Raw genomic sequence first — 12,722 nt, 5'->3', positions numbered from 1 at the left:
AGTCTCTATTAGGTACTGGAGTACCACATGAGGTTATTTGGAGCTCAAAAGAGGTGAAAAGGTGACCATTGGACGAACCGAGCATGGGAGCGACCTCCCGGAGCGACATCACGAAGTCGCTGTGTCCCGCTTCTCAGAGCGACTTTCCTAAAGCGACGCCATGAAGTCGCTCGCGTTCTCATTACTCCGAACAGTCATAGATGACCCTGGAGCGACCTCTCAGAGCGACCTACCAAGGTCGCTCCCGATCCAGAGCGACCCGTTGGAGCGACTGCACAAAGTCGCTCGCGTTTTCACGTCCGGAGACACACAACTCGCTCTCGGAGCGACCTCTCGCAGCGACCCAGCGAGGTCGCTCCCGAAGCTTGGAGCGACCTGTCCAGAGCGACAGAGAGAAGTCGCTCGCCATCTTGGTTCCCGGAGACAAGAAATCGCTCTCGGAGCGACCTCTCGCAGCGACCCAGCGAGGTCGCTCCCGAAGCCTGGAGCGACTTGTCGGAGCGACGAGCCGAGGTCGCTCCGCGCCTATTATCTGCTCGATTTCTATTTTACTTAAGGGCCTTTTGGTCATTTCATTATGCACGTTTTGCACTTGGAAAAACCTATGTTTTAAACATCTTTTGTAGCCACCAGAGGCAGATTATCTTTTATCTTTTGATCTATTGAGAAATACACAAGAACTCTCTTGAGAAGTTCATCTCTTGGATTTTGATTGTTATGTTCTTGTGTTATTGTTGATTTCTTATCTATTTCTCTACATGATTAATCTGAAATCCAATATGGGTTTAAGAGGAATCATGGAGATTAGTGAGTAATCACCTTTGGAATTCATGGGTTAGGGAGATTAAGGGTGATTAGGTTAGAGCTAGGATGTTTTAGTGTAGATCATTCATATTTCCTTGCTAGTAGAGTAATCATAATGCATCTTCTGAGTTGGCCACTCAGTTGTTGATCCTTAGGCATTTCTCACCCGAAAGGTGTTCGATGAAATGCCCGAGACAACTCTCCTAGGCTTTTAGTATACTTTGCCAAAGACATTTGTTGTTAAAGGTACTAAGATAGCTAATAGACTTGTTAGTAATGATTGCTTTCATATTATTCAACCAAAGACATTTGATGTTTGAGATATGTTAGCAAATGAGCATTCATCTAGACATAGAGCTTGCTTAGAATTGTGTCTAGGCTTAAGGTTGATAGTTTGATTGATCATTTGCCATCCTTAGTTCGATACTTGATCACCCAAGGTCTAATCCCTATGCCCATGAGTTCTCTTTTCCTTTAGTCAAGAAAATATCATTCTGTTATTGCTTTCTAGTTTTAGTCATAGTTTAAAACCCATCTAAATCATTGGTTGCACTTAGATTAAGTGAGTACTTGCATTCTCAGTGCTTTGATATCCCTCAGAACTGGTTCGACAATCTTTTATACTACAACATTTGTCTTAGGAGCCTTGAAAACTCCTAATATCAATTTCCGATTCCTCCTCAGGAAGATGAAAAATAATTTGAAGAAAAAGGAAAACTTTTGTCTATTGCCAAAGATTGTGAAGTAGAAGTATCTATTCAAGAAGATGGGTTCAGAGGTTCTTAGTATAGAGCTATCCTCGAGCAAAATCCGACGAGAGTAACAGGAAAAAAGCTTCGGGTTAGTTACAAAACTATGTTCAACGAAGATGGTGTAAGTCCTTTGAAGGAAACTATTGAAAGAAGTTTTATTCGGCCAGTCCCGCCAGAGTGTCTGAATGAGGGTGTCGTATTCAAGGAAGGGTCGGTGGTGGATGCTTATTTTAATAATGGTTGGTGGACTGGTGTTATCGTAGTTGAAAGGCCAGATGGTAGTTTTTTGGTTTACTTTGATGATCCACCAGACATAATGAGATTCATCAGAAGCCAACTGAGACCTCATGCTGATTGGATCGGCTCCAAATGGGTCAAAAGCAAAAACAAGGTATTGTTTTTTTTTTGTATGTTTTAAGTTATAAAATTTTGAATGTTTGAGGGCTTTAGCTTATATATGATTGTTTTGGAATTGAAGGTATTGAGTCAACACATGTTTACGAGAGGGAAGTTGGTGGAAATGACCCGTGAAATTAGTGAAAGTGAAAAGGAAAAAATTTGGGTCCGAGCATTGGTAATTACAGAAGTTCGGAAACAAGGAGATGATAGAAGAAAATTTCTGATCAAAAGATGTACAATCTCACAAAATTCGAGTGATGAAGCGGAAGGAAAACATTTAATAGTTGATATTTGCAAAATAAGGCCATCTCCTCCTCGAGATCTTTGTGCAGAGTACAGTCTGAACGACTATGTTGAAGTGGTTGTTATCCATGGGTGGCGCAAAGGTCGAGTGACGGAAATTCTCCTTGAAAACAAATACAAAGTGTATTTCGCTGCCACAAAAGAGGATGCGGTTTTTAATTATACTGAGATTAGGCTGTCAATGGAGTGGCTAGGTGGTGGTAGTTGGATTCGCGCACATGAGGTATTTTCTCACACATAATTTGTATTCATTTTTGGTGCAATTTAAAATCTTCCTACACCATTTTTGCAGAGAGAATTTGAAAATAATGCTGGCACACCAATCAGACCCGGTCAAGAGAGTCCTAGTAACACACTTGCCACCGATGAAGATGATACGTTGAATGATGATGCCACCAAAATCAGATCCGATCAAGAGAGCCCTAGTATCACACTTGTTTTAGAATCCAATGAAGAGGATAAGGTGAATGATGATGCCACAGAAATCACATCCTCTCTCGAGAGACACAGAAACACTTCTGTTTTAGAAGCCACTGAGGCTGAAACACAAAACCATGAAACCATATATGTAAGTTTTAGACTATCACCTATATATGTGTTCTCATAGGCTTCTTTTTCTTATCTTTAAACTATATATTTTTACTAATGATGTGTAGGGAAAGGAGTTACCATTACCTCATGAATCAGAAGATATGATGGATGATGTAGTCACTCCAATCATAGACCCTCAAGAGATACCACGAGGTAAAATGTAGATTATGATTTATAAAAGCCTATAAATAATTTATAAAGACTTACAAATATGTGTAGTTTATAAGAGCAATAAATAGTTTACAAAGGCTTCTAAATCTATATAAAATTTTGACAATTATTTTGAAGGGCTTATAAGGTTTTATGAAGATTTATAAAATAAGGTAATATATAAAGACCTATAAATAATTTTAAAAGATTTATAAATCTGTATAAAATGATTTACAAATTTTGACAATAATTAATTTATAAAGACTTATGAATCTCTATATAATAATTTATAAAGGTTAATAAAATTTTTTAAAAAGCATATAAATATTTTGCAGAAGCTTGTTAATCTATAATAGTTTATAAAACTATTTTCTAAGCATTAAACCATAAATAAACTTGGGCCTTAAACATTGATAATCGAAATTGGGCCTTAGAGTAAAAAAAATAAAACCGTCACGAATTAGGGTAAAAAGTCGGGACTTTTCATCATCTTCCTCCGTTCGCGTCTCTTCTGATACAGAGCTGAAGCGCATCTTTTGATCTCTATTTATACTCCGCCGTTCTACATTTCTTTGGTTACAAAAACCTACTTTTCACCATCGATTTCTCTTAACTCCGGTAATGTTATTGGTTCTTCTTAGCGATTCTTCTTCTCACTCTGTCATTTGCGATATATTTCATTGCTAGTTCTTTCGTTTTTGATGTGGTTAATCGATTTTAGAATGATCTATTATGATTTACAAGTGTTGATAAACAAAACCTTTATAAGTCATTATAAAACATATCTTTGACATTGCCATTTTGAATTGTTTCAGGTGAAACGATGAGTGAGTCTAATGACAAGATTGCTTTGCCAAAAAGAATCTCCGAAACTGGTACAAAAGGAGTCGTATTGCAAAGAATTAACAAGCGCTCCAATCTGAAGTTGGTTGGTAAAGTTGAAACCCTTTTGGGCAAAGAATTCAAGAAGCTTGAAGATTCATTCTTGGCTCCGGTAATTAAGATGGGAAGGAAGCAGAAGCTTATGGTGTTTTCAAGGCATTTGATTCATCACTTACTCTTAAGGAGAATTGATATAGGCGAGAAGGGTTTGTGGTTTACTTTTGGAGAACAACTAATGAGGTTTTCTCTAAGAGAATTCCACTTGACAACGGGTCTGCCTTGTGTTGTTGATAAAGATGAAGATGAAGCCGAGACTTCAGCAACAAAAAAGAAGAAGAAAGATCCATGGATGAACAAGAATCAAACTCTAAACACCTTGCTTAAGCTTCTTGTCGAAAAGAGTAAAGAGCTTACTGCTGATCAGAGATTAAGATTGGGAGCTACAATCCTTGTGGAAGGGATATTGATGGCAAGCAATCCGGTGACAAGTATTCCAGAAGAGCGTCTGCTTAGAGCTAGAAATTTCAAAGAGTTTTGCAAGTATCCCTGGGGGAATTTGGCCTTTGATTATTTACTGAAAGAAGTGAAGAGCTTTACCTATGCAAAGCTGACGGAGAATAATCAATACGCGATTTGTGGCTTTATATATGCGCTTCAGCTCTGGGCGTTATCTTCTGTGAATCAACTAGGCACATTCTTTGGTATTAGCGATGATGGAATTCAGTTTCCCTTGTGCTTGCATTGGAAAGAAACCAAAGCGCTTACTATTGAGGAGGTTAACAGATTCGACCAAATGGAGAAGGTAACCGTTTATAATGTTTTATAAAACTGTTTTAGTCTTTGCATTCTTCTTTTACCGATTGTTTGATCATATGCAAACACTTGTCAGGTTGATGTCAAATGTATCCTTGGAGATCCCGGATTGCATAGCGACTTGGTTGAAGATGTTGACTGTGAATTTGGAAGAGTTGTTGATCTTGTCAAAAGAGGATATCGTTTGAAGAGACAAGATTGGCTCAATAGAAGTGTCGACATTGCCGTTGCTGAAGCTGAAGTGGACGAAAATAATTCTGTTCCTGGGATTGATGCAACTGATCAAGAAAAGATTGAATTCCTCAATAATAAGGTAGTGTCTCTTGAAGAAAGAGTGAAGTACCTTGAAGGTCTTTTGAACATTCGTGGAGAAACTGTGAAGGTAAACTACTTTCTATATTTGTTTCGTGTTGTAAATGACAAAAAGATTCATATGCTTCTAACTTGTAACAGGAAACTGAGAAGTCAAAAGAAACTGAAGCCGCCACAAAAACCAAGGTTTGCTATCTATAACGTCTTCATATTCTTAATACAATGTGTGTGAGCTCACATAAAATTTTTCAGGTAAATTGACAGAATGCCGATTATGAACTTGACGAAAATGAAGTTTTAGGAGTTTATATAGATGCCAAAAGAAAGGAAATCGCTAAGGTTATTTTATTTTTGATATTTTATAATGTTGTTATTAAATTCGAAATTGCTAAGCTAGTTTTTTTTCATGTAATATTAGAGAAAGAAGAATGGTGTAAGACCTCCACGTGAAGTAGGACATCAAGATGAAGATGATGTAGAAGTCGAAGTTAATGAAGTAAGCTTATTTATAACCCTTTATAAATTGAAAACCGTTATAGAATTATAAATCATTAAAAATATGTAATTTTTTTTTTAAATAGGAACAACCACAAGAAGAAGAGGAACAACAACAAGAAGATGATACAGAAGACGATGTGGACGACGGTGATAAAGAGAGTGAAAATCCGGAAACCAATGAAGTAAGCTGATTTATAAATCTTTAAAAACTGAACAATCGTTTTAAATTTATAAATCATTATAAGTATGTAATCCTTTTATTGAAATAGGGACAGACACAAGAGGAAGAGGAACAACACCAAGAGGATGACGCAGAAGTCAATGAAGTAAGCTTATTTATAACCCTTTATAAATTGAAAACCGTTATAGAATTATAAATCATTAAGAATATGTAATCTTTTTTTTTTTAAATAGGAACAGCCACAAGAAGAAGAGGAACAACAAGAAGAAGAGGATACAGAAGATGATGTGGACGACGGTGATAAAGAGAGTGAAAATCCGGAAACCAATGAAGTAAACTGATTTATAAATCTTTATAAACTGAACAATCGTTTTAAATTTATAAATCATTATAAATATGTAATCCTTTAATTGAAATAGGAACAGAAACAAGAGGAAGAGGAGCAACAACAAGAGGATGACACAGAAGTCAATACAGATGTTGACGTCGGTGCTAAGGAAAATGGATCTGAAAACCCCGTGAAAGGTTCAAAGAAACGTGGAAGAAAGGTAAATATCTCTCAGTGTATAAGGGTTTATAAAATGTTGTTTAGTATAATCTATGTAACTTTTTTTATTGTGTCATCAAAATTGAAGGATGGAGAAGAAAATGAGGATGCATATGAAAAGCCCGTGAAGGTTACAAGGAAAAGTGAAAGAGTAACTAAGGTAAATATCTCTCTGTGTATAATGCTTTATAAAATGCTGTTTAGTATAATCAATGTAACTTTTTTTATTGTGTCATCAAAATTGAAGGGTGGAGAAGTAAATGAGGATGCATCTGAAAAGCCCATGAAGGGTACAAGGAAAAGTAAAAGAGGAACTAAGGTGAATATCTCTCAGTGTATAAGGGTTTATAAAATGCTGTTTAGTATAATCAATGTAACTTTTTTTATTGTGTCATCAAAATTGAAGGGTGGAGAAGTAAATGAGGATGCATCTGAAAAGCCCATGAAGGGTACAAGGAAAAGTAAAAGAGGAACTAAGGTGAATATCTCTCTGTGTATAATGCTTTATAAAATGTTGTTTAGTATACTCTATGTAACTTTTTTTATTGTGTCATCAAAATTGAAGGATGGAGAAGAAAATGAGTATGCATATGAAAAGCCCGTGAAGGTTACAAGGAAAAGTGAAAGAGTAACTAAGGTAAATATCTCTCTGTGTATAATAGTTTATAAAATGTTCTTTCTGATTATCATTTCTGATTTACAAAGGCTGTTATTAAAATCGAAATTGCTAAGTTATTTATTTGTCTTGTAATATAAGGGAAAGAAGAAAGGTGTAACACCCCCACGTGAAGTACAACAACAAGTAGAAGATCATGCAGAAACCAATGAAGTAAGCTGATTTATAAGTCTTTATAAACTGATTGACTTTTTAAATGTTTAATATGCTCTATGTAACTTTACTTATTGTGTCATTAAAATTGAAGGATGGAGAAGGGAATGAGGATGCATCTAAAAAGCACGTGAAGTTTACAAAGAAGAATGGAAGAGGAAATAAGGTAAATATCTCTCTATGTATAATGGTTTATAAAATATTCTTTCAAATTTCATTGACTACATCCAATTATCATTTCTGATTTTCTTAATTGTTATGCTTATAAAGGAACACAATGTTGGCACCCCCAAATCGAAAAAACAAAAGAAACAATTTGAGAAAGATTCAGCTGATGATGTGATAGGAAGTGTTTTGGAAGATCTTAAAAATGCCGATTAGAAGCATCGCGAATTTGAAGAAATGAAGCTCTTTCAGTTTTTTAGTACTTTTAACAAATATCTATGGAACTTTTTCAGTTTTAGTGTGTTATCTTTTGATGATGTCTTCAATGAGGAACATCTTTTGGCTTGTCCCTTAATCCTTCATGATGAGGAAAATATATTTTGGTTTGTACCTTAAACCTTTGCTAAGGAAACATATTTTATTTATGTTCATGCAAGTAAGCTAAGATATCAAACGAACATATAATTTCTACAATTAATCTGAATCCTAATGATTTATAAAGGGTAGTTTATGTAACCACACATTTCGTATAATAAATAACATAACTTCTATTAGACACCTGCAAAATTTATAAAGCATTATAAAATGATAGATGTAAAAATAAAAGGAACATAACTTCTATTAGACACCTGTAAACTTTATAAATCATTATAAAACGATAAAATGTAATAGTAAAAGGTTCCCCAAAATCTATTCGATTCCAATTCTCTCTTATAACATCATATAAAATAATCAATTGCACACAAGTTTTTATACTACTCTGTTATCAAATAGGCCTTACACAACTACCTTTGTTGTGTCCTTTCTGTCCACATCTGCTGCATTTGTAAGCCTTGGGTGATGGTTTAGATATGGGCCGATATTTTCCATACTCCCACGAACTTGGTATCCTCTTTTTTTTCCTCCTCCCACTAGGAAAGCGTGTAGATGGAGGGCGACAAACAAACGAAGCTACATGGGGAGGAATATCCCAATATGTTTTATCACCAACAGGATATACACTCTCTGAATATGCTAGTGTAAACCTAATAAGAAAATTAAGAGAATTAAATAAAGGTACAATAAAGACAGAAAAATGAAAAAGAAGTGTTGTAGAACAATATTTATAAAACCTTATAAATTTGATCAATTTTGTAAACATATATAAACGTGCTGATGTATTACCACAATGGCTGAGAGAACGGACCTTTCATTGGAGAAAAACTCATCGACATAATCATTTTCGTGCTTATTCCCAGATTTTGCAGCGGCAATTGCATGAGCACAAGGAAACTTCTCAATATCAAACACAAAACATGAACAATGCCTTGTTTGAAAATTCACCACTTGATCTCTTGTATCTCCCTTAACCTCAAACTCTGAATCATTGATTTTGGAAACTTCAAGGAAGCGAGACGTAAAATCATATAGCTCCTTCATCTTGTTCCCCACTTCGACAGTGACAGGGTGCATGTGACGAACTCCTTCCTCACGTCGTTCAGTGAACCACTTAGTCATTATCATCCTAATAGTGTCAAAAAGACAGACAATTGGATACTCACGACTCACTTTCAGCAAAGAATTTATAGATTCGGCCAAGTTTGACGTCATGATGTTGAAGCGATTAGCAGGAGAATAAGCTCGGGTCCACTTCCTGAAGTCTGCTTTACGAAGATAATCTGCTAATACAATGTCGGACTCCTCAATCTCTTGAAAATAGCAATCGAAATCAGCTTTGGTGTAGGCATAACCAGCTTCAACAACCAAAGGGACAAGTGTTGAACTTTTGAAATTGTCCTGGACATTCTTTTGAAAGTGAAAGATGCAGATTCCATGGTGAGCAACAGGATAATGTTGTAAAAGAGCTTTTTCAATAGAGGCCGCACGATCAGAGACAAAAACCAAATCCTCTTCATCAGGAATGATGGTTTTCAGACATTTCATAAACCAACTCCATGAGGCTTCATTCTCAGAATCAACTATAGCAAAAGCTATAGGATACAAGTGAAAATTACCATCTTGTGCTGTGGCAGCAAGTAGAGTCCCTTTATACTTTGATTTCAGATGGGCACCATCAACAGAAAGTACCTTCCTCATCAACTTAAACCCTCTGATAGATGGACCAAGCGACAAAAATGCGTATTTGAATTTCCCAACAGCATCAACTTCGATAAAAGTCACAGAACCTGGATTCTTTTCTTTTATCATGTGAAACCAACTGGGCAAAGCTTCATAACTGTCATCAGGAGTACCCCTAGCTATATCTTGGCCGTGCTCTTGAGACCTCCAAGCCTTTGAATATGTAATCACAACACCATGATCATTTCTAGCTTTTTCCATGATCTGTTTAGGTTTCAGCCCAATCTTTCCTCCTTCATAATGATTGCTGACCATAGTTCCCAACAATTTTGCAGTAGCTTGCCGATGACTAACAGTTCTCAGAGAAGTGTCACAAGTATGTTTAGATACATAATGACGAACAAAAAAACTCTGAGATCCTTTAACTGATTTTGCACGAAAACTCCAACTGCATCTTTCATCCACACAACTAAGAACATAACGTGTTTTGTCTGAATATTCTGTGTGGAACTCAAAGCTTTTACTAACTGCATGCAACCTCAACTTTGTGCTCATTTCCTTTTTATCCTTGAAAAACTTCCCGCAGAACAAATCATCATCATCACCACAACTGGGAGACAAGATATCTTCTCCCATGCTTTCTCTACCACGTCTACTGGAGAAAGATGGCAATTTTGACTTTCCAGACCCATATACAGCAAGTCCAATCGAGTCCAATCCTCTCTAAGATAAAAACATGAAACATATACATTAAAAATAGAATTTATAACCCATTATAAGACATTGATTAAACTCTCATATATTTATATTTGACAGAGGAAAAAGTTATATGTACCTTATTGCTAACAAGACCACTTGAAGGAGAAATAAGACTGTCGCTAATACAAGTATGTTGTATACCAGAGACTTCGTCAACTCTCTGAATGCTGTTCCATTCAGTCTCCGCGTGTGTTTTTGTTCCTCTCTAGAAAATTAAACATGTATTTATTACCTTTATAAGACATTATAATTATGAATGTTAAGGTAAGAGTTTTGAAAAGTACCTCAAATACATTACTACTTCCAGCAATAGGCGAATCATGAGTACTAGAAATTTCATCTTGTGTCTGAATCATGTTTGACATAATCAATGGTGATTTTTGTGTTCCTCTCTGAAACATAAAAACATAAAGCTAGTAATGAATCTTGTAATGAAACATAAAAAGATAAAGCTAAATATATAATCATTTACAAGGCCTTATAAAAATAAGAGTTGTAATAAATACCTCACGCGGATTACTAGTTCCAGCAATAGACAAATCATGATTACTATTTCCACCCCGTGGCTGGATCATATTTGACATAATCATTGGTGATAATTGAGTTCTTCTCTGAAACATTAAAAAAAAAACATAAAAGCTAATAGTTAAAATATATGTGGTAATGATCCTGCAAAATGCACAACTATTATTATAAGGTCTTATAAATGTAATAGATACTGCTATGGCAAACTTCTTCAAGCAATGAGCAAATCACTACTACTACATACTACCTTATAAAATAAATGATAACTCTAATAAACAAACAAGTTAGCAAAAGAGTTTCATGCAGTTACCTTAATGGTTACACATAGATGAAGGTCTCCATTCTCCTTAAGTTTGCTCAGATAAGATGTTACTTGACGATCATTCCTAATAAATGCTGGAGGAAGCTCTTTTGTACCAAAGTTTAATTTTGAAGGTGAGGCATAGCTAAGATTTACACTGTTTCTGTTGCCATCAATTCCAAAATCTTCTAAAACAGCCACAATCAAATCATTGTAGCTGATATCTTCATGAATCATACTAAGAGAGGATCCTCGTTGATCATCCACTATGAAATCCCAGTGAATTCCATTTATTAGTTTCCATTCTCCACATATAGAACAAATTTCGAACACCATAACCTGATTATAAAGAACATGGGTATTAGAGAAGGAATGATCAACAAGATATATCAATAAGAAAAATACATAAAACTATATTCCTCATAGCTAAAAATTTATAAGGTTTTATAAATCTGAGATTCGAAAACTTCATGAGAAAAATTCGTCTCCTTCCCAGAAACCGATCGATTTTGAGAAACCAAGCGAAAATTACAGAAAAGAGACGAAAATCACTTTGTTACGTTCGTGAAGAGAGATTGATTCGTTTGAGCTTGTAGTCTTCGCCAAATCTCGTCGGACGTCAATGTCGTCTGAATAATCAAATCTCGCCGGTGAAAATGGCTGAAGTCGTCGAAACTCTCTCGACGGATCGAATCTCTCTCGCCGGAATCGATCTCTCTCGCCGGAATCGATCTCTCTCGAAGGAATCGATCTCTCTTGCCGGAATTGATCTCTCTCGCCGGAATCGATCTCTCGTCGGAATCTCTCTTTCGCCGGAATCGATCTCTCGATCGCCGGAATCAATCTCTCGATTAGGGGTTTTTGAATTTTCAATTTCTTGTGGGAGAAAACTTATGTTTATGTTTGATTAAATAAGGGTACAATGGTACTTTACCCACTAAAATTTTAAAGGTAAATTTGAAAAGTGTAAAGTTGAAAAGTGGTATTAGGAAAGTGGTATTAGTGGCAATTCCCCAAATTAATTTAACGTTCATATGTATAAATGCAAATTAATTTATATTAGTTAGGAATCTGATTTTATATTCAAAATATACAAAATATTTAGCATAAGTACACAATTTATATTTTACAATATAGTATATATTTGCAATGATATGTTAACTAATTTATCACCTATGAGATTAAATATAATATAAAATTAAATGCTTAATAAAACTATTTTATCTCACAAATAGTTAATTCTAACTTAGTGGAATATCTTTATTTTGTGATGATATCTTTCGGAGGTCTAACAATTCACAATCTGATCAATAATGTCTACAATACAAATTATTAGAATAAGGCTTCCTTTTTATACTGGCATCTAAATATTAGGATACACCAATAGAACATAGATTAATACTAGGACTAGATTTTGACCCGTGCAACCGCACGGGTGTTTGTTTTCACTTTTCTATACATAAATTATTGTTTTAGAACATAAGTGGTATATATTTTTAATGTTAATCATATACTTAAATATTTATATAACTATTTCAAATACAATAATTTTATAATTTACATGTTATAATTAATTAATTGTTTAAACCGTATGTATTTACTACTTCTTATTATATATTTATCTTATTGTATTTGCATTTAGTTATTAAGAAAATTAATATATTAATGAGAAAATATATTTAAAAATTATTTTGTATTTAATTTATGCTAAATTTTGACCCGTCTTTCAAAACTGGATTTCTTTTTACCAATATTAGATAATTTATTATTGTATATATAAAAGTCTAAGATATGTTAATTTTTAGACATGTATTATATAGTTTGTTAATTTTAAGCTATTCTATCATCATATT

At 34.8% G+C, this 12,722-nt stretch overlaps 3 protein-coding genes across 4 annotated transcripts; 2 read left to right on the top strand and 1 right to left on the bottom strand.

Moving 5' to 3' along the window:
* Positions 1–1,300: 1,300 nt before the first annotated feature.
* On the top strand, positions 1,301–5,014 carry LOC117134210 (DUF724 domain-containing protein 6-like). Its single transcript, XM_033292254.1, has 5 exons — positions 1,301–1,947; positions 2,035–2,481; positions 2,551–2,826; positions 2,915–3,002; positions 3,815–5,014. Exons 1-5 carry the CDS (start codon positions 1,660–1,662, stop codon positions 4,705–4,707), a joined length of 1,992 nt encoding a protein of 663 aa, XP_033148145.1. The 5' UTR covers positions 1,301–1,659; the 3' UTR covers positions 4,708–5,014.
* LOC117134386 (ABC transporter F family member 4-like) lies at positions 4,754–7,832 on the top strand. Its single transcript, XM_033292687.1, has 16 exons — positions 4,754–4,770; positions 4,848–5,076; positions 5,148–5,192; positions 5,271–5,345; positions 5,425–5,502; positions 5,588–5,686; positions 5,774–5,830; positions 5,919–6,017; positions 6,105–6,233; positions 6,321–6,392; positions 6,480–6,551; positions 6,639–6,710; positions 6,798–6,869; positions 6,990–7,061; positions 7,156–7,227; positions 7,332–7,832. Exons 1-16 carry the CDS (start codon positions 4,754–4,756, stop codon positions 7,440–7,442), a joined length of 1,371 nt encoding a protein of 456 aa, XP_033148578.1. The 3' UTR covers positions 7,443–7,832.
* LOC117134209 lies at positions 7,239–12,434 on the bottom strand. 2 transcript variants are annotated; one of them, XM_033292253.1, is made up of 5 exons: positions 10,879–12,434; positions 10,328–10,654; positions 10,120–10,248; positions 8,413–10,007; positions 7,239–8,251 (listed from the first exon to the last, which is right to left on the bottom strand). In XM_033292253.1, exons 2-5 carry the CDS (start codon positions 10,442–10,444, stop codon positions 7,993–7,995), a joined length of 2,100 nt encoding a protein of 699 aa, XP_033148144.1. In that variant the 5' UTR covers positions 10,445–10,654; positions 10,879–12,434; the 3' UTR covers positions 7,239–7,992. The 2 variants fall into 2 exon arrangements, with proteins under 2 accessions (XP_033148144.1, XP_033148143.1); XM_033292252.1 differs by having other exon boundaries at positions 10,328–12,434.
* Positions 12,435–12,722: the final 288 nt, after the last annotated feature.

The sequence above is a fragment of the Brassica rapa genome, chromosome A05 (genome assembly GCF_000309985.2).
Source record: "Brassica rapa cultivar Chiifu-401-42 chromosome A05, CAAS_Brap_v3.01, whole genome shotgun sequence".
NCBI lineage: Eukaryota > Viridiplantae > Streptophyta > Magnoliopsida > Brassicales > Brassicaceae > Brassica > Brassica rapa.
This window is presented reverse-complemented; position numbering and strand designations above follow the sequence as displayed.